Here is a 26776-nt window from a genome sequence, read left to right on the forward strand (position 1 = left end):
TGGTCTTATTGTCACTGGCTGGTGCTTCAACATATTTTGGATCTTTAGGGCTATTTCTGAGACCCTGGATGACTGGGTTTCCTCTGGAACAGATTACTGATATGCTGCCTTCCTCTTTTGTGCCTTTGGAGCCCTGCTCAGTCTTGCCTCAAGAAATGTTATACTTGGGTTGTCAAGATGAACCAGGTGTTCTCAAACTGCTCTGTTATGGAGCAAAATGGTGACTGGGGAGTCATTCCCTCTGTTGATTCTCACGTAGGATACAGGCCCCACAACCGACTGGCTTGTAGATAAACCACCTATGTTCTCAGGTCCTGAGCGCAGGCAGACCCCTGGAGACTTGCACCCCCAGAGATCTTAAGCTCAGGATAATACAGTACCTAGTGATGTTTTTCTGCCTTGGCAGGCCACAAAGATGGCCACGGGAGTTGCTGCCTCTGCTGTTCTCCGTGAAGGATACAGGCCCCACCACCTACCAGCTGGGAGATGAACCACCTGTGTGCTCAGGTCCTGGGCGCAGGCAGACCTCTGGCAGTTTGCACCCCCAGAGATCTAAAGCTCGGGGTGATACAGTACCTAGTGACGCTCTTCTACTCTGGCAGGCAGCGAATATGGCCGCAGGGATTCTCTCCCTCTGCTGGTGTCCAGGAAGGACACAGGCCTCACACCCAGTGGACTGGCAGACAAACCACCTATGTGCTCTGATCTTGGGTGCAGGAAGACCCCTGGTGATTTGCACCCCTAGAGATCTAAAGCTCAGGGTGATACAGTACCTAGTGAAGCTCTTCTGCCCAGGCTGGCAGCAAATATGGCTGCGGGGATTCTCTCCCTTTGCTGGTCTCCAGGCAGGACACAGGCCCCACACTAGGAGGTCTGGCAGATGAACCGCCTATGTGCTCAGTTTCTGAGTGCAGGCAGACCCCTGGCAGTTTGCACCCCCAGAGATCTAAAGTTCGGGGTGATACAGTACCTAGTGAAGCTCTTCTGTCCTGGCCGGCAGCGAATATCAAAATACAGATATTAATGTTGCTTTCCCAACCTTTTTCTTACAAAAAGGAAAGAATGTTCATGAATTTTAGCATATTTTAGCATCAGGTCCTCCAAGATTACCAGAAGAGTGAGCTGGTTAAACTAGTAGCATTCATATGTGCAGTTACAAAAATAAAAAGATTAGCTTTCTATTCAGAACTGTTAGACATTTGGGGGCTATATACCACATGTTTACTAGTAGATTGCCAATCATTTTTAATTATCTTAACTTACTGTACTATATTTTAAACCTGATTTTCTACTATATATTTGTAATGGCTTGTATATGCTTGGACTAGGGAGTGACACTATTAGGATGTGTGGCTTTGTTGAAAGAGGTATGTCACTGTGGGTGTGGGCTTAAGACCCTCACTCTAGCTTCCTGGAAGTCAGTTTTCCACTAGCAGTCTTCAGATGAAGAGGTATAACTCTCAGCTTTGCCTAGATGCCCTGTTCCTACCTTGATGATGATGGACTGAACCTCTAAACCCGTAAGCCAGTCCCAGTTAAATGTTGTCCTTTATAAGACTTGTCTTAGTCATGGTGTCTGTTCACAGCAGTAAAACCCTAACTAAGATAATATTCCAACCAAATTTTATTTGATTCACTAATAACACACAGTAATGTAGATAAAAGTATCAACCAATTTGGAAACCAACATCTATGTTTTATGTTTTATTGTTAAATTTGTGTTGGTAGATGAAGAAAGTGGTAAGTGATGAAATACCCTATTCTACCTACTGCTTGATGGTCATGAGAGAAAAACAAAACTTATGCTCAACTTAACTTAGTTTTTAAAAATAATTCTTATTAATTTAAAGATTTTTTTAATTGGTTATTTTATTTATATACATTTCAAATGTTATCCTTGGTCCTGGTTTCCCCTCCACAAACCCTCTATCCTCTGCCCCCTCCCCCTCCTTCTATGAGGGTGCTTCCCCACCCACCCAATCACTCTCCCACCTTACCACCCTAGCGTTCCTTTACACTGGGGCATCAAGATTTCATACAATGTATTATGATCATATTCATCCCTACACCTCTCTTTACTTCCTTTCACATCCACCCCCATCAGCCTACCTCAGCTTAAATTAAGTCAAGTGCTCCACAATAAAGGCACAGTTCAGGAAGAGACAAGAATGTTTCCAGGCATATGATACTGCAGTCTCTACTGTGCTATAACATGAGACAATTCTTTACAAATTGACACACAGTTTTTATTTATTTATTTATTTATTTATTTATTTATTTATTTATTTATTTATTTATTTATACGTGTAAGTACACTGTAGCTGTCTTCAGACACACTAGAAGAGGGTGCCAGATTGCATTACAGATGGTTGTGAGCCACCATATGGTTGCTGGGATTTGAACTCAGGACTTTCAGAAGAGCAGTCAGTGCTCTTTCCCACTGAGTCATCTCACCAGCCCGACACACAGTTTTAAAATGTGATTTTTTTTTTTTAAATCAAGAGTCAAAATAAGGGCCAGCTGTTCTTCCAGAGGTCCTGAGTTCAATTCCCAGCAACCACATGGTGGCTCACAACCATCTGTAATGGAATCTGATGCCCTCTTCTGGTGTGTCTGAAGATGGCTTCAATGTATTCAGACACATTAAATAAACAAACAAACAAACAAACAAACTTACAAAACAGGAAGATTTAAAAATGAAGAGTCAAAATAATCAGTCATATCTGCTACAGATCTATAATGATTTTAGTGGGAAAGATGGGCAGCATGCTTGAACAGACTGCAGATTTGAGCACATAAACATTCTAATATAAATGCTAGAAACTAAAATAAACCACAGTTTTATACAGAATGGCTATTGCTTTTGATAGACAAAGAAAAAGGGGTTGGAAATGTAGTTTAATGTAGCTTATGGTTTCCCTTTAGTAAAAAGTGGAATGAATCTTGATTAGTGGAAATTATCCAATTTACAAGGTAAGGGAGAAAAAAGATCTTTAAGAGCTAAGGGGAAATATAAAACTATACAATTATATACTTATTAAATTCCTAGAACAGTGGTTCATACCTTTCCTAATGTTGTGACCCTTTAATACAGTTCTTCATGTTATCATGGCCCAGAACATAACTATTTCATTGCCACTTAATAATTGTTATTTTGCTTCTGTTATCAATTGTAATGTAAATATTTGATATGCAGGCTATCTTATATGTGACCGCAGAGGCATCATAATGATCCAAAGGTTGAGAACCGCTGTTCTAGAAGGAACATCAAAAATAAACCAGAAGCAATTTTGACAGAACTCTGACCATAAATTTTCTTTTTTTTTAATATTTATTTATATATTATTGTAGCTGTCTTCAGACACTCCAGAAGAGGGAGTCAGATCTCCTTATGGATGGTTGTGAGCCACCATGTGGTTACTGGGACTTGAACTCAGGACCTTTGGAAGAGCAGTCAGTGCTCTTAACCATTGAGCCATCTCTTAACCATTGAGCCATCTCTCCCCATAAATTTTCTAAAAGAAGAGAAATGAATATACAGATGCAGAACTCAGTGCAAGTATGATTTCTCACCTCAACAGCCTGATTACTCAAGCTGAAAATAAGAGAAGAGTTATTACTTCAAGAATAAAGATGCCAAACATAAAATACAAACACATCTTGTATGTAAAACTATGTAAGGCAGAACACAATGAAATGACATCTTAAAACAATGAAAGAAAAAGAAATCTCTGAACTGAAATGTATTTCTAAGTTGGAAGAGAAATAAAGTCTTTAGCCAAAACTGAGAAGTTAGTAGTTCATTCCTAACAGCCCTGAACTAGGAGAAGCAGGGGGAGAGGAAGAAAGTTAAAAACTCTTCAAGGAGCACCAAAATGAGCAAACATTGGATATGATATTAATATGTATACTGATTTTAAAATCCACATATATTTTTAAATAATATTTTGAGCCATAAAGATATAGCTAGATTATATGGAATCTTTTTTGTATATTAGCATTGATTATTTTTTCTGTATTTTAGTTTGAACATTATCCACATTTGGAGGGTAGAGCAAATCATGTGTGGGTTTTTTCTTTGTTTTTAAAGCATTCAGCTATACAGTGATTTTATATGTTGCTAACTAACACTTGGCTACTGAGTTGAGTTGCTTTTAATATTTAACTGATACTGCTTTTTATTTAAGAACTCTTTATTTTACCTTTGTTCTCATTAATGTATTTCTTATGTTAATGTGATGTTGATTTAAATTCAGAGGCATTATAGAATTAGCTAGTCCTTTATTATTTTTTATAGGTCCCTTTCCTTTTCTATTTCCCCCTTTTCAGGAACCCTCACCAACCTTTCCTTTCCTCCCTTCTCTTCTCCACTCTCCCTCTCTTTTGCCATCCCCTCCCCCTCCCTTCCTGCCTGAGCTAGGGTTTCTTTTGATGCAGTGAAACACCATGACCCCAAAGCAAGTTGGGGAGGAAAGTGTTTATTTGGCTTACACTTGCTGTTGATGACCAAAGCATGTCAGGGCAGGAGCTCAAACAGGGCAGGGACCTATTGTAGAGGACATGGAAAGGTGCTGCTTGCTGGCCTGTTCCCAGTGGCTTGCTTGGCTTACTTTCTTATAGACCCAGGATCACCAGCCCAGGTTTGGAACCTCTCACAATGGGCTGGGCCCTTCTCCATCAATTACTAATTAAGAAAATACCTTACATTTGTATCTTTATGGAATCATTTTTTTTTTCAAATAAGGTTCCCTTCTTTCAGATAACTCTGGTTTGTGTGTCAAGGTGACATGACTCGCTAGTCCAGCTCCTGTTCTCCCTCCCCTCCCTCCCCTCTCATCCACTTCTCTCCCTTCTCTTTCCCTTTTCTGAGACAGACTCTCACTATGTATTCTTGGTTGCCCTGGAACTCAGGAGATCCATCTACCTGTTCCTCTGGAATGCTGGGATTAATAAAAGATGTGTGCCACCATGCCCAACTTAATAGTCTTTTTCTTTTTCTATTTTTCTTGTTTTAGATATTTGGCTTCATAATCAACTTCTCTCTAAAATTGTAAGGTTAATCTATGTAAGTACACATTTTTCACATCTCTGAAGGCTCTCTACAAAAGAAAATATTAATATTAAGTAGAGATTCTTTTTAGTTTTTAGGAAGGAACCTTTCTCAATAACACAAAAGTACTAAATGGAGTAGGAATGCTGATGTAGAAGCTGAAGTTATCCAGAAGATCTCGCTAAGTAAATTTATGAGAGTGGTACTTAGATATCTTTCTTTACCTGTATTTATCTTTCAATACTTGAAAATGATCACCTTAAGAATAGGGTAGGTTTATGTATTTTGCTGGTGGACTATATGCATATGTGTGTACAGAGCTTCCCTCATTTGTATAGGGCAGGATTGCCCTCTACCTTAACCAGAATGTGGTGGTTTCCGAGATTGACTAGCCAGTGAGTCCCAGGGCTCCACCTGTCTTTATATAGAGGTATATGTCATTGCCCTTGGCTTTCATATGAATGCTGAGATTCCTATCTCAGGTCCTCATGCTTGTAAAGGAAGCACTTTATTCAAGGAACCATCTTTTCCGCTACCAAGAGTAGGCTTATTTTAGTTCAACGTTTTGGAGATTCAGTCTATGGTTGTTATTCCTATTGGGCCTTTAGAAACACCGTACGTATACATCATGGCAGAAAAGTTTACAGATGAGAAAGCTGGTCACCTCATGACAGCAAGGAAACAGAAGACAGGAAGATGCCAGAGACCCTTGATCCCCTTCAAGGTAGACAAACAATGACTTAAGAACTATTTCAGGACACTCCTACCATAGCAAGCCGATGACCAAGCTTTTATCTGTGGCCATTGTAAGGTACATTACAATCTATGTAAGTACACGGTTTTCACATCTCCGTGGATGACTTCAAACATGTAGCCATAATGTTTAGTTTAGTAGATATGCTAAACAGATTTTCAGTATAGATGGCACAGCTGTGTATTAGAAGATAATGCGGGATAGTTTCTGAAACTGTGTTGTGTGGCCACACATGGTTTTTAATTGAATGGGAAAGCTGTGAAAAATTAGCCAGTATAAAAGTTTGTACACATGAAATGACGAGATCTTAATTCACACTCAAGTATATGATGAATTTAAGGTATTTCTGGTACTGTTCACTTGTGTTGCATCAGACAACTTCAGCCTTGGTTCTGAATACACACAACTTGCATACTTGTACTGACTACACTGCCATGCTATGCAGTACCAATGAGTGGTATCTTAAACATCGTGGCTCAGAGTCAAAGGTATTTCTTATAAATTTCTTTTTTTTAAATTATTCTTATAGATTTTACTTTTGCTTTTTAAGATTTATTTATTTAATGTAGATTGACTACACTGTAGCTGTCTTCAGACACACCAGAAGAGGGCATCAGATCCCATTACAGATGGTTGTGAGCCACCATGTGGTTGTTGGGAATTGAACTCAGGATCTCTGGAAGGCAGTCAGTGCTCTTAACTGCTAAGCCATCTCTCCAGCCCCATAAATTTCAATGTTTTTTGCTGTACATACAAAATCTTCTACATAGAGAAACATAATCACCTAATTCTAGAAAACAAAGACTTTTAATAGTTTCCTACCAGTGCTCTGTATAACTACCAAATTAGTAGATCTTTGTATTGTGTTAGAATGCTTGATTGTAAAAGTTGCTGTTTGAGAGCTGACTTGAGTCTTATAAAGAAATGATAAATGAATTTGGGCTTAGGATTAGGTCAGGACTGTCAGCAATTTCTGAAAGGTCCCAAACATACTCCCCTCGTTTTGTACTATGAATTTATATGAAGGAACATTCTCAACATTGATGATTATAAAAGCAAAATATCAATCAGTTCTGAAAAACACAGAACATATTCTATGTTATACATCATACAATATTCAAACAATATGTAGATTTCTATGTAACAATAGAAGAATATATATGGAAATTTGTTTTCATCTTTAATCAGTGGTAAAATTAAATGCATAATGAAGAATTAAAGTGAATGTCCTTACAATTTTTGTCAGTAAGTGATTATACCTATTGTACATACCTCTCTATCCAGAATCATGTAAAGTTTTTTTTAAGTGAAATGGAGCAAGAAAAGTAAAAGAGTTGAAAAAAGTCCTGTTGTAACTCTGATAGCCAAAGAAGTTTGTAGCAGTGCAGACTGACTCTTGTTAGTAGAACCTTGTCTACCATTTTGGAAAAATGTAGGTTCTTTAAGAATTCTACCAAATATATATCAAGCTTTACTAGTGGAACAACACCTGAATGATGGAACATATGTTCACAACATGGTTTGCTGGGTCTAATCTTGAGACCTACTTCTTAAAGAGAAAGATTTCTTTCAAAGTATACTGCTTGCTATCAATGGACCTGTTCATTCAAGGGCTCTGATGAAGGTTTACAATGAGATTAATGTTATTTTCATGCATATATATTTTACAATAAGCAGTGACTTAAAAAAAATTTTTTTTTCGAGACAGGGTTTCTCTGTATAGCTCTAGCTGTCCTGGAACTCCCTCTGTAGACCAGGCTGGCCTTAAACTCAGAAATCCACCTGCCTTTGCTTCCCAAAGTGCTGGGATTATAGGCGTGCGCCACCACCGCCCGGCTTGCTTAAAATTTCATGTCTTATTATTTGACAATTTTAATTTATAAGGTGTTTCTTGTCTTATAGGTAATGATCCCCTGATGGACCCAGGAAAATTATATTAAAATAGCAATGAAAAAATACTTGAAGTACATAGGAAGATTCTATAAAAAAGAATATGTATGGGAACTTGAGGTAGATTCTAACTGCATGGGTAACTTTGAAAGGTTCAAGACTTTAGTAAAGGAATTAACTGAAGATGTAGTAGAAAGATAGAATTATGCACAGAGCCTGGGGATACAAATGAATTGCTGTAACCAATTTTAAAATAGAAAGAGTTATGTTTTATGAATAAGTATAGTGCTTTTTAGATGACTCTGGGTAGGTACCTATCATGTCTGCTTAGGAAGTTAACAGTCAGATTTCTTGAATTCAAAAGTTTGAGGCCAGCTTCAGGGCAATATAGGGGGGAGTGAGCCTCTAATGAGAAAAAGAAAAGTGGTTTTTGAGGTAAATCTACTCTTAAGGAAAGCTATTAAATATTGCTAAGAGGTCCACAAAAGACAAATATGTTGTCTAAACTCAGTTGATAAAGAGGTTTGAGAGTTTCATTTCAAATTTGACAAATACCATAGATTTTCTCCTCTCTGGTGCTAGGGATTGAACCTAGGGTGTCGTTCATGCCAGGCAAGGACTCTAGGACTGAGATGCATCCTGAGTGCATTTCAGTTTTATAAAAGTTATAATTCACTTTGTAGCATGTGATGCAGTCTGAATCACATTCCAAAGAAGTCTCTGAAAAGGAAAACCCAAATGATGTGACAACTTCATTGTTGTCTTTTTCTTTTTCATTATTAGAATATATTCCTTGTACAAAACAATGAGTTTTTACTATGAGTTTTTTTTTTCACAGATATGATAAACTGTGATTGTATCATCCCACCGAGCCACTTACTGTTTACCGTAAGTTAGGAAGTCACTAGACCCCCTTTCCTTCTTCCAGCTCATCTTGGACTTCTGGGCCTTATGCTTTATACTAAAGAAAGATAGTTGCCTTTATTAGTTTCTGATCTCCCTAGATAATTACCAAAATATAAATATTGTATGTTGGTGTATACATAAAGTTTTCCCTTGATGTATGATGTGTACACTCTAGGATTTCCAGTAGATGTTTAAAATGCCAGATAGTAAGGAACTCTACATACAGTTTTTCCTCTACATAATATCATATGATGCCAAGCTTGATCTGACATATTTTAATCTCTTGTTGTATATTTTGCATCATTACTTTTTGTGCTTTGTAAGTTGTGTTTGTATTTTCAGACAGTATTTCATGTATTCCAGGCTGGCTTCAAACTTGGCATGTGACTGACAGTGATGTTGAACTTCTGGTCTTTGTGTCATTTGTCAGGTTCTGGGATTAAAGACATGTACCAATAGACTTCTTTATGTGCTGTGCTAGAGATTTAACTCAGGGCTTTGTGTAAGTCAGATGAAATAAATCCCTAGCCCTTTAATAAGTTCTTAAAAATCAAGTATTTATAAGTAAATTATTTGATACTAGAGAGATGTTACAACTTGGTAGCCTTTTAAAATAGAACAAAGCCACAAAACAATGAAAATTATAACTTTTTTCTTTTCAGGAGTTTCTTTGAGTTGCTCCTGTTCTTTGGAAGAGATGAGTTTTATGAAGAACCCTTAAAGGATATTCTTGGCTCATTCCAGGTAAAATAGTTCACTTTTTTATATTTTATACACACACAAATCAGTTTGATTCTCTCTCTAAAAATAGTTTGTCATATTAAGTTCTTGCTTAAATTTGTTATAGTCATTACAGTGATAGTTTTAAAGATATACAAAGAACTCAAGAAGGTAGGCTCCAGAGAGCCAAATAACCCTATTAAATAAATGGGGAACAGAGCTAAACTACGATTTTTCACCTAAGGAATATCGAATGGCTGAGAAGCACCTAAAGAAATGTTCAACATCCTTAGTCATCAGGGAAATGCAAATCAAAACAACCCTGAGATTTCACCTCACACCAGTCAGAATGGCTAAGATCAAAAAGGAGAAAACAGGTGCTGGCAAGAATGTGGAGAAAGAGGAACACTTCTCCGCTGCTGGTGGGGCTGTAAGCTGGTACAACCACTGTGGAAATTGGTTCCTCAGAAAACTGGGCATGATACTACTGGAGGACCCAGCTATACCACTCCTGGGCATATACCCAGAGGATTCTCCAACATGTAATAATGGCACATGCTTCACTAAGTTCATAGCAGCCCTATTTATAATAGCCGGAAGCTGGAAAGAACCCAGATGTCCCTCAATAGAGGAATGGATACAGAAAATGTGGTATATTTACACAATGGAATGAATACTACTCAGCTACTAAAAACAATGAGTTCATGAAATTCTCAGGCAAATGGGTGGAACTGGAAAATATCATCCTGAGGGAGGTGACCCAATCACAAAAGAACACACATGTTATGCACTCACTGATAAGTGGATATTATTAGTCCAGAAGCTTGGAATACCCAAGACACAATTCACATATCAAATGATGCCCAAGAAGAAGGAAGGAGAGGGTCCTGGTCCTGGAAAGGCTCAGTGCAGCAGTGTAGGGGAATACCAGGACAGGAAGCGGGAACGGGTTGATTGGGGAACAGGTTGATTGGGGAACAGGGCAAAGGAAGAGGGCTTATGGGGCTTTCAAGGAGAGGGGATTCAGGAAAGGGGAAATCATTTGAAATGTAAATAAAGAATATAACAAATTAAAAAAATTAAAGATTCCGTATATTGGCAAGTAAAGAAAAATTAATGAAATCAATTTTAACTAAATTCCCAAGCAGCTTCTATCCTGGATTCTAATATGGACACTTGTTGGTAATGTCTTAGTTAGGTTTTAATGCTGTAAAGAGACCCAGTTACCACAGCCACTTAAAGCAAAACATTTCATTGGGGACTACCTTCAAGTTTCAGAAATTTAATCTGTTATTGTCATGGCCGGAATCATGGCGGGAAACATGGCAGGTGCAGGCAGCTACGGGGCTGGAGAAGGAACCAAGAGATCTACATCTAGATCCTCAGGCTGCGGAAGAGAACCAAGATGCAGTTCCTCCTTCTAGGCCACATCTAAGAGCTTCTGGGACAATTTTCCTTCTTGAATTTCTTTGCTCAGGGGGTGTTTATTGAGTGCCTCACTGTTCTCACCACTGTGCTCCATAAAAAACAACAGTCAATAGACTAGTGACCTTCTGTAATTGTGACAGAAAGACACAAGACTTTTAACGTGATGGTTTTGGAAAGCAGTGGCTTCCTTAGAGATAGATCAGATAGGAGCTAGAAAATGCACAAGAGTACCCAGAAGAGCATGTCAGTGTTAAAGGAGGCGCTTGCTGACCATGTCCTAGAGGTGACGGTTGTGCACTGATAATGGGAACCAGCTAAGTGAAGACACTTAAAACATTTTTAAATTTGTTTTTTTTAAATACATTTTTGAAGTTTTGTATATGTTATATATGGGTGGCTATGTCTGCATGCATATTTTTCCAACTCCAACTAAGGTAATTTTTTGCTTAAAATATATATAAACATTTGTGAAGAGACATACCTGTATTTTTTCTCTTGTGAACAAAAGTAATCAGTTACTGAAAATTCACCACAATATATCCCAGGTGTACATGCACTTTCTGTCTTTAATCCCTTCAATATCTCCAATTCTGGCTGAAATAGAAAGCCCCTCCTCATCAGGAGTGTAGAAATCTCTTCTGCCAGGCAGGCTTGGTGGCACATGCCTTTAATCCCAGGACTTGGGATTTGTATGAGTTCGAGCCCACCCTGGTCTACAAAACTAGTTCCAGGACAACCAGGCTGTTAAACAGAAAAACCTTCTTGGGAAACGAAACAAAACAAAAACAAAAACAAAAGACCAAACCAAAAAAAAAAAAAAAAAAGAATAAAAAATATAATTCCATTTCTGCAATTTTGGCTTCTTTGTAGTTTGAATTTATTTGAAACTTTGTTCAGTTTTGCACTGTATAGTACTGGATAGCTTAGAATGTACCATGTATCCCTGGCTGACCTTGACTTTGGGCCAGTCTCCCAAATATTAGGATTAGAGGTATGGGTCATTTCAGATAGCTTATTTGACCCTTCTAACTCATAGAAGCTTTAAAACCTTTGGGTCCATTTTAGCTTTCCCTGGAGAATCAACTCTCATTTTCTGATCTGAATTACCCTGTTAGTATTCCTGGGCTTTTAACCTTTGGGATTTAACAAAGGTCAACATGCATTCTTATTCTGTATACCTCCATAAAGGCCTGTGTTTACAACGCCTGGAAAGCTTCCGGTTTTTGACTGATTATTGGTAATATAGTTATAATGTAATGTACGTGAATTATTTTTTAATATTCTGTCCTAGTAAAAATCCTGTTTCCTGCGTATGTCACCTCTGTCCGTTTCTTGTAACGTCATACTCTCTGTAGGTTTGCAGTTGTCTTCTTTGTCTTCCACATTAAATGGGACAAGCTCTGTTGCTAATATCTTAATGCATATTAGGTTATCCGAGGACCTTGTTAGAATTCAGATTATGATTTAGGAGTTTACAGGTCCTAGAGTGGGACCTGATGGTGTGCTTTCTAACAAGCTCCTAGATTATATTGATGTCGCTAATCCCTAGATCTGTATCTGATTAAATTTATGCTCCCCTATTACATGAAAAATGTCCGTTTGCCCAGATAGACTGGGCATAGACTACAGACCAGAGAAAGGATTTCCAGTCTAGCTGGGTGAGTGAGCACCCAGTTTGGGGTTAGTGGGTGTGACTCAGTAGAGATGCTTGACCAGACTTCACTGTCTGGTGCTGAGGCAGCTCCAGTGGAGTCTCCGCTCCCACAGCCCTTCACTGCTCACATAGCCGCCTTCAATCCAGAGGAAAGAGCTCCAGACATTCATATGGAGTTTCCCATGTAAAACTACAAATAGCCCAGTTTTATACTTCATTTTACTTCATGCTGGACAAACTACATACTTTATTTAATAGTTTCCTCTCTTGCTGGCAAAATGTCCCTGACACTGTTTCTAAGACAGGTTGAATGACAAGGACTCAGACCTAGTTTTTAAACTTATTCTATTCTTGCATGAATTTATGACTCCCTAAAATTGGAGTTTCTCGAATATAAATTGGAAACTTTGTTTAAAATTTTCTGCATAAATTAAGAGAAATCTTTAATTTTTATTTTGTGAGGTTCATATGAGCATATCACTTCCATATCTCCTCCATGTTCTTCTGTGTTCCCCAAATTCCCTCAAATTCACCACCTCACTATCATCACCACCACCACCACCACCACCACCACCATCATCTTTCTATGTAGTAGAAACAAACAGACCTACAGAATCTATTTAGGCTTATTGAAATGTACGTGTATTTCGGGCTAACTGCTTGGTGGTATCATTATATATGTCTTGTTTAAATCATCATTGTTGAGATATTATGGTTGTAGCTTCCCTGTCATGCCTAACTGACAGTATCTTACAGCAGGTATCCCTGTCCTGGGGCTCTTACAGAATTTCCTTCTCCTTTTTTATAGTGTTCTCTGAGGAGACAAGTTATTGGTGTACACCCCACAATCATTGATTTTCTGCATTTTTAAAGATTTATTTATTTATTATATATAAGTATATCGTAACTGTCTTCAGACACCCCAGAAGAGGGTACCAGTTCTTATTATGGATGGTTGTGAGCCACCATGTGGTTGCTGGGATTTGAACTCAGGACCAATTGAAGAATAGTCAGTGCTCTTAACCACTGAGCCATCCCTCCAGCCCATATTTTCTGCATTTTTAACCAGTGGATTTCTGTAATATTCTCTATCTGCTGCAAAAAGATGTTTCTTTGAGTTGAGAGCTAACTTATCTGTGTGTAGGAAATTAAGTATTAGGCTGTAGTTAGAAATTTTATTGGTTTCAGAAAATAACAGTCGTACATTCTCCTTTAGAATCTTTGACTTCTCCAATCACAGGATATTTATAGATCAGGCATGTATTCCCTTCTATTAAGTGGACCTTATATTTAATTAAGAGTCTGTTGGTTACCCCAAGATAAAAGTGCAACTATTGAACCACTAAGGATATCTGCCTTATAGACCTGTTGATGTTGAAGGAACCTTCATTTTTTTTTTTATAGCCAAATATAGCACATAATTTCTGTCTTAGCTTTGAGGTCCAGTAGTTTTTCTTTACCTCTACATGATATGTATTTCTCATATGATACACTTACGTCTTCATCATACAGATTAATACCTAATTAAATGACAAGAAATGTACAATGATGAAAAATTAATTGTACATTCTGGATGAGGGCCAGTCTTAGGGTTTTACTGCTGTGAACAGATACCATGAGCAAGGCAACTCTTATAAGGGTCAGCATTTAATTGCAGATGGCTTATAGGTTCAGAGGTTTAGTACAATATCATCAAGGTTGGAGCATGGCAGCATCTAAGCAGGCATGGTATAGGAGGATCTGAGAGAGGGTTCTACATCTTCATCTGAAGGATACTAGGAGGAGAAGATTAGCTCCCATATGGTCAGGAGGAAGGTCCCATTGCTAACTTCCACAGTGACTCTTACTTCAACAGGGCAACACTTAATCCTAATAGTGCCACTTTCTGAACCAAGCATATTCAATCCATCACAAGGTCTTAAGCAACCTACTCAAACAACAAACTAGATGTTGGGTTTGTCTGGGAAGGCAGTTAATTACAACACAAAACAAATTACTATAAAGAAACAATCCCTAAAACCGTTCTAAAATTTATAGTTATGCTATACACAAAGCTATGCTTTGAAAGTTATACTTTTCAAATTTCAGAATTAAGGAAAAATGTTGCAAATTAAGAACCCATGTGGAGCCAGGAGGTGGTGGCACATGCCTTTAATCCCAGCACTTGGGAGGCAGAGACAGGGGGATTTCTGAGTTTGAGGCCAGACTGGTCTACAGAGTGAGTTCCAGGACAGCTAGGGCTACACAGAGAAACCCTGTCTCGAGGAAAAAAAAAAAAAAGAATCCATGTGGAACAAGATAGATATTACAAAGGAGAAAAATCAGGCAGGCAGTGAACTCCTCTATAGTAACAAACAACAGGATTATTAATGACCATGGATTATTTCAAAGGTAAAAAGATTTAGTAAGATACCAACCAAGCTTATAGTTTATGAGAAGGGGCAACAGAAACATAATCCAACTACCTGGAAGTCCAACTATGTCTTTTTTATGCATACCAATCAAACAATTCACAGATACATTCACTACAGAATATATCATAAAAGACTACTCAGTATTAGTCATAGAAAATTAAAAATTATTATAGTTAGTATAAATATTCTATAATCTCCAATGATTCTGGAAAAATAAAACAAAAGTTGAGAGGGGTACATACAATGATGAAGAAGTAAAAGCTTGGGTTATGTTATTGGATGCATGGGGATAAGGAAGAGGAAGAATCAGTGTTTTGAGGAATCTAGGTTGAAACAACTGCAATGTCCTTTCTAGAAGCAGTAATGATTGAGTGATGAACAGAAAATGTAGGAAAATGTAACTTCCACTCTACATGCGCTGCAACATCTAAGTAAGGATGCTTAGATAATACTGATATTTAGAGTTTTATTTTCCTAGGTACTTTTGTTTTCATTTATAATTTAAGGTCATTGTCCTTCACTGGTAGTACATCAAGTACTTGTTTTTCCTAAAACCAGAGACTTTCCATTAAAACCTTAAAAAACCTAGACTATGGTCCATAGGTAGTGTACTTTGAAAAATTATCCTCAAGATTCAGTTTGGCAAAGTTCTACTGATGGTATTCAAAACATTCTTTGTGATAGTAATCATAGTGGTTGGAATGAGAAATGTCCTCCATAAACTCACATAGTCCACAGCTCAAGGCCCTATGAGTGAGGCTGTAGGACCTGTAGAAGGTGCTGCATTGTTAAAGGAAGCATCTCTCTGGGGTGTAGTATTGAGAATGTACAGCCTCGCCCTACTTCCAGTTTGCTCTGTTTTCTACCTGTGGTTGAGGATGTGGCCTCTCAGCTTCCTGCTTAGGTTGTTTGCTGCTATGCCTCCCTCATAATTATAGACCCTCTCTCTGGAACTGTAAGCCAAGTAAGTAACCTTCTTTTACAGGTTGCTTTTGGCTATGGTGTTTTATTACAGCAACAATAACTAATACAGTAGAATACAACTCTATCAACTTTATAGAAGGTACTTTGTGAGGAGCAGTTTTCTCCTCCTCCCTCCCCCATTTATTTATTCACTTTACATCTTGGCTGTTGCTCCCACATATACACAGTCCCTCCCACCCCCATGGCCTCTCTCCTTCTCCTCTGAGGGAGTAGAGGCTCCCCTTGGGTCTTCCCCAACTGTGTCACATCAAGTCTTCTGGGCATCCTCTCCCACTGAGGCTAGACAAGACAGCCCAGCCAGGGTAACAGATTCCACAGACAGGCTACAGCTTTAAGGATAGCCCCTGCACCAATTGCTGGGAGACCCACATGAAGACCAAGCTGTACATATACTATATATATGGGGGTGGGGTGGGAGAAAGGGGACTAGCTCCAGCCTCTGTATGTTCTTTGGTTGGTGGTTCAGTCTCTGAGAGCTCCCAAGGGTTCAGGTTAGTTCACTCTGTTGGTCTTCCTTTGGAGTTCCTTGCGCCTTCAGACTACAATCCTTCCCCCAACTCTTCCATAAGAGTCTCTGAGTGAGCTCTGTCCAGTATTCGGCTGTGGGTGTCTACATGTTTCAATGAATAGGCATTCTAGGCTCCTGTCTGCAAGCGTAACAGAGTCTCATTAATCGTGTCAGGGATTGGTTCTTGCCCATCAGATGGGTCTCAACTTGGGCCGGTTATTGGTTAGCCATTCCCTCAGTTGCTGCTCTATCTTTGTCCTTGCATTTCTTTTAGATAGGATAGATTTGGGGATGAATATTTTGTGGGTGAATTGTTGTTCTTGTCTACTGGGTATCCTGCCTGGCCAATTGCTGGGCTTTTCAGGTTCCATATCCCTACTGCTATGAGTCATGGCTAAAGTCACTCCCATAGACTCCTGGAAGCTTTCTTCACCCCAGGTCTCTGACACATCCTAGAGATTAACCACCACCCCCAGTCTCAGATAATCATGCACTCTCCTAGTCCCTTGACCCTCTCTTCTGTCTCTCCCCACACCTGATCCCGAACCGCTCCTCACCTCATTTCCCTGCCCATCCCTTCTACCATCCAGTTCCCTCTCTATCTGCCTCTTGTGACTATTTTATTTTCCCTTCTAAGATTCATGCAGCCTCTCTTGGGTCTTCCTTCTTGTTTAGCAGCCTTCTTTGGGTCTGTGGAGTGGAGTGTGGGTATCCTATACTTTATGGCTAATAAGTGAGTACAAACTATGCATGTCCTTTGGGTCTGGGTTTCTTCACTAAAGATGATATTTTCTAGTTGCATCCATTTGCCTATAAAATTCACGATTCCATTGTTTTTAATAGATGAATAGTATTCAATTGTATAATATTTTCTGTATCCATTCCTCTGTTGAGGGACATCTGGCTTGTTTCCAGTTTCTGGCTATTATGAATAAAGCTGCTATGAACACAGTAGAGCATGCGTCCTTGTGGTATGATGGAACATTTGGGTATATTCCCAGGGGTGGGTATAGCTGAGTCTTCAGGTAGATATTCCCAATTTTCTGAGGAATCACCAGATTGATTTCCAAAGAGGTTGTCCCAGCTTGTAATCCCACCAGCAGTAGAGGAATGTTCTCACCCTTGCCAGTATCTGCTGTATCCTAAGATTTTAATCTTAACCATTCTGATTAATGTAAGGTAGAAGAATCTCAGGGTCATTTTGATTTACATTTCCCTGATGATTAAGGGTGTTTGAGCATTTCTGTAAGTGCTTCTAGGCCATTTAAGATTCCTCAGTTGAGAATTCTCGGTTCAGCTCTGTACTCAATTTTAAAATTGGTTTATTTGGTTATTTGTGTCTAACTTCTTGAATTCTTTATATATTTTGGATACTAGCCCTCTGTTGTATAAAGGGATAGTGAAGATCTTTTCCAAATCTGTAGGCTACCACTTGGTCCCTTTGCCTTACAGAAGCTTTTCTGTTTCATGAGGTCCCATTTATTAATTATTGATCTTAGAGTCTAAGCCATTGGTATTCTGTTCAGGGAATTGTCTCCTGTACCAATGCATTCAAGGCTATTTTCCACTTTCTCTTCTATTAGATTTAGTGTTTCTGGTTCTGTGTTGAGGTGTTTTGATCCACTTCTACTTGAGTCTTGTGCAGGGTGATAAATATGGATCAGTTTGCGTTCTTCTACATGTAGACATCCAGTTAGACCAGCACCATTTGTTGAATTTTTTCCCCATTGTATGGTTTTGGCGTCTTTGTCAAAAATTAAGTGTCTGTAGATGTGTGGGTTTATTTCAGGGTCTTCTATTCGCTTCCATTCATCAACTTGTTTGTTTCTATACCAAATACTATGCAGTTTTTCTTACTACTCTTACATTGTAGTACAACTTGAGATCAGGGATGGTGCTACCTCTAGAATTTCTTTTATTGTTCCAGATTGTTTTAGCTATCCAAGGTTTTTGTTTTTCTATATGAAGTTGAGAATTGCTCTTTCGACATTTGTAAAAGATTGTATTGAATCTTTTTTTATGGGAATTGTATTGAATCTGTAGATTGTATTTAGTAAGGTGTCTATTTTCAATATGCTAATCCTATTGACCCATGAGCACAAGAGATCTTTCAATCATCAAATGACTTCTTCAATTTCTTCTTTCATAGATCTGAAGTTCTTGTCATACAGGTCTTTCACTTGCTTGGTTAGAGTTTCACCAAGGAATTTTATATTTGTGGCTATTATGAAGGGTGCTGTTTCCCTAATTTCTTTCTCAGTCTGTTGATCATTTTTATAAAGGAGGGCTACTGGTTTGTTTTTGTTGTTAATTTTGTATCCAGTCTCTTTGCTGAAGGTGCTTATTCTTATTGGCTGTTGGAAAATTCTCTGGTAGAATTTTTGGGGTAGCTTATATATACTATCTCATATCTTCTAATAGTGATTGCTTGAATTCTTCCTTTACAATTTGTATCTCCTTGATCTCCTTTTGTTGCTCTAGCTAGAACTTCAAGTATTATAACTGATAGAGAGGATGTGGGAAGCCTGGTCTGATACCTGATTTTAGTGGAATTGCTTTAAGTTTCTGATTTTGTTTAATTTGATGTTGAATATTGGCTTATGCATATTGTTTTTATTATGATTAAGTATGCACTTATATTCCTGATCTCTCCCAGAGTTTAACATTGAAGAGCTTTTATTTTTTGTCAAAGGCTTTATCAATATCTAATGAGATGATTATATGCTTTTCTCTTTCAATTTGTTTATATGATTGCACTGATTTTTTTTTTTTTTTGTATATTTGTATTAGTTTGAGTTCTCTAGAGTCACAGAAAGTATGGATAGTCTTTATATAGTTAGGGAATTTGTCAATGACTTACCATCTATAGTCCAACTCCCCACCAATGATCAGCAACAGCTGTGGATGGAAGTCCAAGGATCTAGCAGTTTCTCAGTCCCACGAGGCAAGCAGGCCAGGAAGAGTGAGAGCAAGTCTTCCTTCTTCCAATGTCCTTATATATCTCCAGCAGAGGGTGTAGCCCAGATTAAAGGCTGTAGGTCTCCAACAGAGGGTGTGGCCCAGATTAAAGGTGTGTGCATCCAAGCCTTTAATCCCAAATGATCTTGAACTCGGAGATCTCCTTGTCTTAGCCACTATGCTTCAAGGTCTCCATGCCAAGATCCAGGTCAGAAACTTATATCTCTGAGCCTCCAAATTAGGATCATAGGTGAGCCTTCCAATTCTAGACTGTAGTTCATTCCAGATATAGTCAAGCTGACAACCAGGAATAGCCACTACAATATTGAACCAACCCTGCACCCTTGGTATGAAGTATCATGCTGCATGATATTTTTGATGTGTTCTTGGATTTAGTTTGAGTATTTTATTGAGTTGTTTTCATCAATGTTCTTTTTTTTCATTTAAAAAGCATTTTATTAGATAAATGTATTATATTACTCTAACTTGTATGTGCTACCTTTGTAAATACATGATGTAAAAAAAAAATATATTTTACACCAAGCATTTTATTCAATGGCAAAGTCGCAACCACGTTCTATCTCAACAATCCCACCCCCCCACTCCCATCCTGATGTTACCTCTTTGCATGAAGGTCTCTGATTTTACTGCATTGGCCTCCCAACTCCTCACACTCAGCAGTGAGAGTAAGAGACAGAGTACAGAAAAAACAGGCTACAGGGTGGGCAAACCTTAGGTGGCTGTGCATCTGAAGTCAGGTGCATCCCAGTGCTGGATACTTCCCCATGGCTAAAAGGACCACATAACATTTAATATCATGCATGGCCATTATGAACTAAGGTAGGAAATTGAACTAAGGTAGTTTCAAACACACACTGTGGCACATTGAAGACATTCATGATAAATGTTATTTCTTGCCCTTTTTTTGGTTACTCTTTTAACTCTTTTTCCTTAGGGGAAACATAAACATTATACGTTCTGCTGATCTATCTGAGATTAAATACAGGGGTAGGTGAAAAGATAGGAAAGAAAAGAGAAAGAAAAGAAAATCTGAGAACAGTAAGCTAATATTGTCAGAGCATGGTCCAAGAACAGAGTTGTGTGAGATTTCTGAGTACTTGTGAGAAAACTCAAAGAAACCAACACAAGAATCCTGTGACCTTGGTTTCTTCAAAAATATGGAATTGTTCTTGAAATGTTCTTTTCGTGCCTGTCCTAGGTGTTTGAAGTGAGTTTACTTCAGATTATTCATTACAACTGGCTCTTATTATTTGTTTAGATGCCTCTATGGAAAAAATAAGTTTTTGCTGCATGTGGCTTACCCACTGCAGGCAGCTTACCTTCATGAATGCACTCTTTACTCAGGTGACTCCTCCTAACCCTCAGAGTATAAATTGTCTGATGCTCTGAATAAAGTTGTCTATTGCGTGAGACTTTTGTCAGCCTCATTTTAAAGGTCCCACCTTCTTTAAAACAGTATAAGTGAGAAGAAGGTTGTAGTAGGGTAGAATACTATCAACTGTTGGCACAGTGATAGAGTTTCTAATCTAACTTTGTAATTGCTAATAATCTTATATTTCTTTAGGATCAAAAGTATTGTTACCATGACAAAGAAGTTTGGTGCTGATGATTTCATTGAGTTTAGTTTGGTGGGCGATAATTCTGTATGTGCCCTAGTCTATTTTTTTTTCTTATTGAAAAAGGAAGTAAAAACATTTTATGATAAAATTGAAGATTTACATGGAAAATATTTCTGACAAAATTGAAGAAATATATAGAAAAACACATAAAAATTGACAATTTTCATGAAAATTAAAGAGTAAAATGGTAGACATAAAAATTGCTAAATTAATTAAAAGGAAGTAGAAACATTTTATAATAGAATCGACAATTTATGTGGAAAGTATTTTTGATAAAATTGTAGAAAAGTATAGAATAACATGTTAAAATTGAAGATTATCATGGAAAATTACACAGATTAAAGTGGTAGGCATAAAAATATTTCTAAGTTGATTGATAGTGGAATTATAAACATTTTCTGATAAAATTGAAGATCTACATAGAAAATATTTCTGATAAAATTCAAGAAATATATAGAAAACCAAGTTAAAATTGTCTATTTCATGGAAAATTATATAGATAAAATGGTAGACATAAAATATTTCTATTGATTGAAAGTAGAGTTATAAACATTTTCTGATAAAATCGAAGATTTACATGGAAAATATTTCTGATAAAATTGAAGAAATATACAGAAAAACATGTTAAAATTAAAGATCATCATGGGTTATGTTAGAGTGAGGATGTACATGTGTGTGAAGGTGCATGTGAAGAACAGAGGTAACTTCAAGTGTTGTACTCTATCATTCCTTATCTTATTATTTGAAGCAGTATCTTTCACTGATCCTGAAAATTGTCAGTTTGACTTGGTTGACTGGCCAAAGCTTCAGGGATTGCTTTGTCTCATTATTCTGGACTCCTCTGGCATTCTCCCCACCTCTTTTGACTTCCTTTGTCTCAGAGCAAGTATGCCTCTGGGCCTTGACCTCTGCTGTTCCACCCATAGGAAGTAGGAAGTAGGTCTGGAACTGTGACCACATATCTCGCTTTTGCACAAATCCAAACTCAGTTCCTCATGCATGGAAGTCACTTTAATGGATTGAGCCACTTTTCAACCCTAGTTTCTGTTCAGATATAAGAACCATTCCACTGCCTTCCTTTTCTATAGGACTTGGAGCTCAGGACCTAGAAAATATGGGCTAAAAACCTATTAAAATGCTCCAAGTGACAGGCTTTTCAACAGTAAATTCTGCCTTTCAGTTTTAAAGACAGCATGCCAATAATAATAACAAAAACAACAATCATGTAATAATGGAAATACTTACTTGCATATATTCACTGAAATTATTTCCTCCTTTAAAAGTATTTTTCTAAACAATAGTGTTTTCATTGTTATGAATGTTCCTTATATATGGGCAAAATAGAATAGTTATTTTCAAACACTTTGGAAAAGAGGAACAAATTAATTTGTTTTAAAAGTATGTCAAAACATTAAATTTTACATTTTTGCCATGTGATCACCAATGGAATTGTAATAATAAAATTGGTGGTAAGTAAATGTTTTCATTTCTAAGTACTCTAAAGATTTTTTTTTTTTAAGATTGTTTTAGTATGCCAGCCTCACCTCCAACTCTCAAAGTTGGATGAGCTGTCCATGAATTCCTGTTGAATTCCCAGTACTGGGATTACAGGCACCAGTTTTATGTAATGGTAAGGATTAAATCCAAGGCAAAATACCAAATCTTGATTTTACTGATGTGTGTTTTTGTAAGTAACCATACAGAAGAGCATTTGCATTTTTGCTTCCATTTGATATGGCAACATTGATACATGGTATTACAAATAAGAAAGATGCCCATGATTCCTTCATCTACACAGGTGCTTATGGTCTCTCTTTTCATCAAAAAGTTAACATTAAAAATGTACTTTCTGGGTCTGGAGAGATGACTTGACAGTTGAGAGCACTTGCTCCTCTTTCAGAGGGTCCAGGCTTGATTGCCAGTCCCCACACAGCAGCTCACAACAGTCTGAAACACCAGGTCCAGGGAATCTGATACCTCCCTCCTACTGGCTTCCATGGGCACTGTACATGTGCACAAACATACATACTGGCAAATCCTCCAAAATAAGATAATTTTTTAAAAGAAAAAATGCTTGTTTATGTTTGTGCAAGCATGTTGTAAGGCACATTGCACAGTGAATGTTTGGGTGCTCTCACTCTCCATCTTACTTTTTTTGAGACACAGGATCTTTCACTCAACCTGAAGTTGACCATGCCAGCTAGGGTTCCCTGTGTCAGTGAGTTTCTGCCCTCAACAATGTGGTAACAGGTGTGACTGATTTTTATGTTTTTATGTCAGCACTTAGAATTCAAACCCAGGTCCTCCTGTTTATATAGCAAGTGTTATGACTCACTGAGACCTGAATAAACTCCTAATCACCTAAAGAAAGTAAAATAATATTAAAAATCCTCGTCTTAATGTGATAATTAAGAATGGATTGATATAGATTTTAATATTGAAATGACAGTTATTAAATCTGTATGGATTGAAGTAGATGATACTTTTTGAGAAGTGGGAATGGCAAAGTCAACACATTAATTAATCAACCAACCAATCAATTACTTGACTTAATAGGATGGTTTTGGATAACACCGTGGAATTTGTAGAAGGAAGAATTTGTGACAATGAGAAAAGAGCACAGGTAAAATACAAGGTGAATTTAAACTGTTGCGGACAAGGATGAGAAAAGGATGTGTCACATGTAATAGTAATAGTCCAGGTGGGCGGGGCCTTACATTTCTAATCATGATAAGCTGACGAAGGGTTAAACTTGGATGTTTAAAAAAAAAAATCCAAATACTGAAATACAGCTTTATAGATGGATGTGAACTTTAAAATGGCAACTAGCTTAGGAATGAAAAAAAAATCTAACTTCAGAACAAAACGTTAATTCCACTTTACAATGGATTCTGAAAGAAAAGTGAGTAGAGTTGTTTTCTTCCTACCCTTGTCAAAGGCACAGTGTTGAAAGGAACTAACAAAAGGAATTGTAATAAGCCCACCTCAGTAAACAGCAGTCATAAGCAGTTCAGGTAGAGGAGTGTGTTAATGTATATCCATGCATTGTTTCACAAACTTTCTAAAAATATGCCTAATGATTCAGGAGAGAAAAATTCTCTAGTGCAGGAGGTTCTATACTAATTTTGGGGGTGTTAGTTTGAATACCATGTAAAAAAGCCATTAATGCTTTCTTAAAGAAAGGAACTACTTTTATATTTATTTATTCTCTTTCATTCTGTCTTTTTAAAATTTTTTTCTTTATTGATATATTTTTATTTACATTTCAAATGATTTCCCCTTTTCTGGGTCCCCACTCCCCGCAAGTCCCATAAGCCCTCTTCCCTCCCCCTGTTACTCCATCTACCCCTTCCCGCTTCCCTGTTCTGGTTTTGCCCTATACTGTTGCACTGAGTCTTTCCAGAACCAGGGGCCACTCCTCCATTCTTTTTGGACCTCATTTAATATGTGGATTATGTCTTGGGTATTCAAAGTTTCTAGGCTAATATCCATTTATCAGTGAGTGCATACCATGATTGATCTTTTGAGACTGGGTTACCTCACTTAGTATGATGTTCTCCAGCTCCATCCATTTGTCTAAGAATTTCATGAATTCATTGTTTTTAATTGCTGTGTAGTACTCCATTTTGTAAATATACCACATTTTTTATATCCATTCCTCCGTTGAGGGACACCTGGGTTGTTTCCAGCTTCTGGATACTACAAATAGGGCTGCTATGAACATAGTGGAGCATGTGTCCTTATTGTATGCTGAAGAATCCTCTGGGTATATGCCCAGGAGTGGTATAACAGGGTCCTCAGGAAGTGACATGCCCAGTTTTCTGAGGAACCTCCAGACTGATTTCCAAAGTGGTTGCACCATCTTGCAATCCCACCAGCAGTGGAGGAGTGTTCCCCTTTCTCCACATCCTCGTCATCACCTGCTGTCTCCTGAGTTTTTGACCTTAGCCATTCTGATTGGTTTAAGGTGAAATCTCAGGGTTGTTTTGATTTGCATTTCCCTAATGATTAATGATGTTGAACATTTCTTAAGGTGTTTCTCAGCCTTCCGAAGTTCTTCATGTGAAAATTCTTTGTTTAGCTTCGTACCCCACTTTTTCATGGGGTTATTTGGATCTCTGGGTTCTACTTTCTTGAGTTCTTTGTATATATTAGATATTAGCCCTCTGTCAAATTTAGGGTTGGTGAAGATTCTTTCCCAATCTGTTGGTTGACGTTTTGTCCTTTTGACAGTGTCCTTTGCCTTACAGAAACTTTGTAGTTTTAGCCATTAATGCTATCTTAAAGAAAGGAACTATTTTTATACTTATTTATTCTCTTTCATTCTGTCTTTTAAAAAGTAGCCCTCACTGAAAGGATTCATTTTCATTACCTAAATCGGAGTTATTTTCCTTAGTAGTATTTTCTACTAATATATTGACAAAAGACGCACACAAACACACAGAATAATCATGCAGATGGGTTACACAGTAAATGACGAAGGAATGATTTAAAATGTAACCTACCAGATGGAGAGTGTATATTGTAATCCTAGCCACGGTAGAGGAAGTACAGGCACGTACACACTGACATACCCACATCCCAAACTTGAGGTTGGTAGTTGTTAAAGATAAGATTGTCAGAGCTTTCTCTGTGAAACTTTCAATGGTGTAAATTGGGGGCTTTAGAGCCCTTTTTTTCTCTTTTTAAACTAAAGTTCTACCTTTTTAAAAGGAAATTTACAGGATACACTAACATAGACTGAGTCCAGTTCTAAATACCTCAGCATAATGAACAATATAACTGGTAATTCATATGTATTGACACATACTCCCCCTACACATCCTTTAATAATAAATGTTATTGCAGGCTGATGAGAAATGCACCTTTTTTAATGCTCAGGCAACTAGGTACCCTAAAATATATTATTTACACATACCACATGTGCACTTTTTTTTTGAAAACGTTAAAATATTCTAAGAACTGAAGGCTCACCTTTAGTATTTTCTATGTGCAAAGTACTGTCCCACGAACCTTCTACTACTTACTGCATGCTATTATTTAATCCTCACAACAATCTTATGAAGTGGTATTTTTAGTAGCCATGCTGTAGAAAAATTAACTGATAGAGCACAGAGAGGTTAAGTAACTTGCCCACTCTAGGACTTTTTTATACTTAGTTGTCTTAACTAAGTATAAAGACACCTTTAAAAAACATTTAGGGAGGTAACTTATGTTCTAACAACTGAACTTAATGATCTTGTCCTCTTTGATGAAATAATTATATATGTGTGAAATAATTATATATGTACACACACACACACACACACAGACACACACACACAACTGTGCAATTGTGATTTCTTTGGTGTAATGTACTCCTAGTTCCTGTTACCTGGGAGCTTGAGGGAGGACTGATTAGCCCAGCAACTTGAAACCAATCTGCAGAACAGGGACACCCCATTTGAAATTTTTGTTATTTAGTTTCTCCTATCTTGTTCTTTAATAAAATCAATATTCTTTTTTTTCCTTAACCAATAAGTAAAAAATAATACTTAGAATTAATTTTTAGGTTAAAAATACAATGTTCAAATGATATAAAAATGTGATTGTTTAATTCAAGTAAAGTAACAGCCACTGTGAATTTGTTAATTGATAATTCATCCCTTTTTTCTTAAGGGTTCAAGCTCAACTTATTTATTTACTAAGTCTGTTTGTTTTTCAAAATTCTAGCTTTCCTAAACAACTTTTAAAACTCTTAGTGTATAATGAACTAGAAAGAAGAGTCCAACAGATACACAAATGATGTATATCTAAAGCTGGTGCATCAAACTCAGTAAATAAAATTAAGTAAATCAAGTAATTCCTTTATTAATGTTACAATATAATAA

General features: G+C 37.4%; 1 protein-coding gene across 1 annotated transcript in view; it reads left to right on the forward strand.

The window, feature by feature from the left end:
• Znf654 (zinc finger protein 654) overlaps positions 1 to 26776 on the forward strand; it is an 81307-nt gene that overhangs the window by 41492 nt on the left and 13039 nt on the right. The window contains exon 3 of the mRNA XM_052158913.1: positions 9263 to 9344. Within this exon, the coding sequence (XP_052014873.1) occupies positions 9263 to 9344 (82 nt within the window). The remainder of the gene's footprint in view (positions 1 to 9262; positions 9345 to 26776) is intronic.

Source organism: Apodemus sylvaticus, chromosome 15 (genome assembly GCF_947179515.1).
Source record: "Apodemus sylvaticus chromosome 15, mApoSyl1.1, whole genome shotgun sequence".
NCBI classification, from domain to species: Eukaryota; Metazoa; Chordata; class Mammalia; order Rodentia; family Muridae; genus Apodemus; species Apodemus sylvaticus.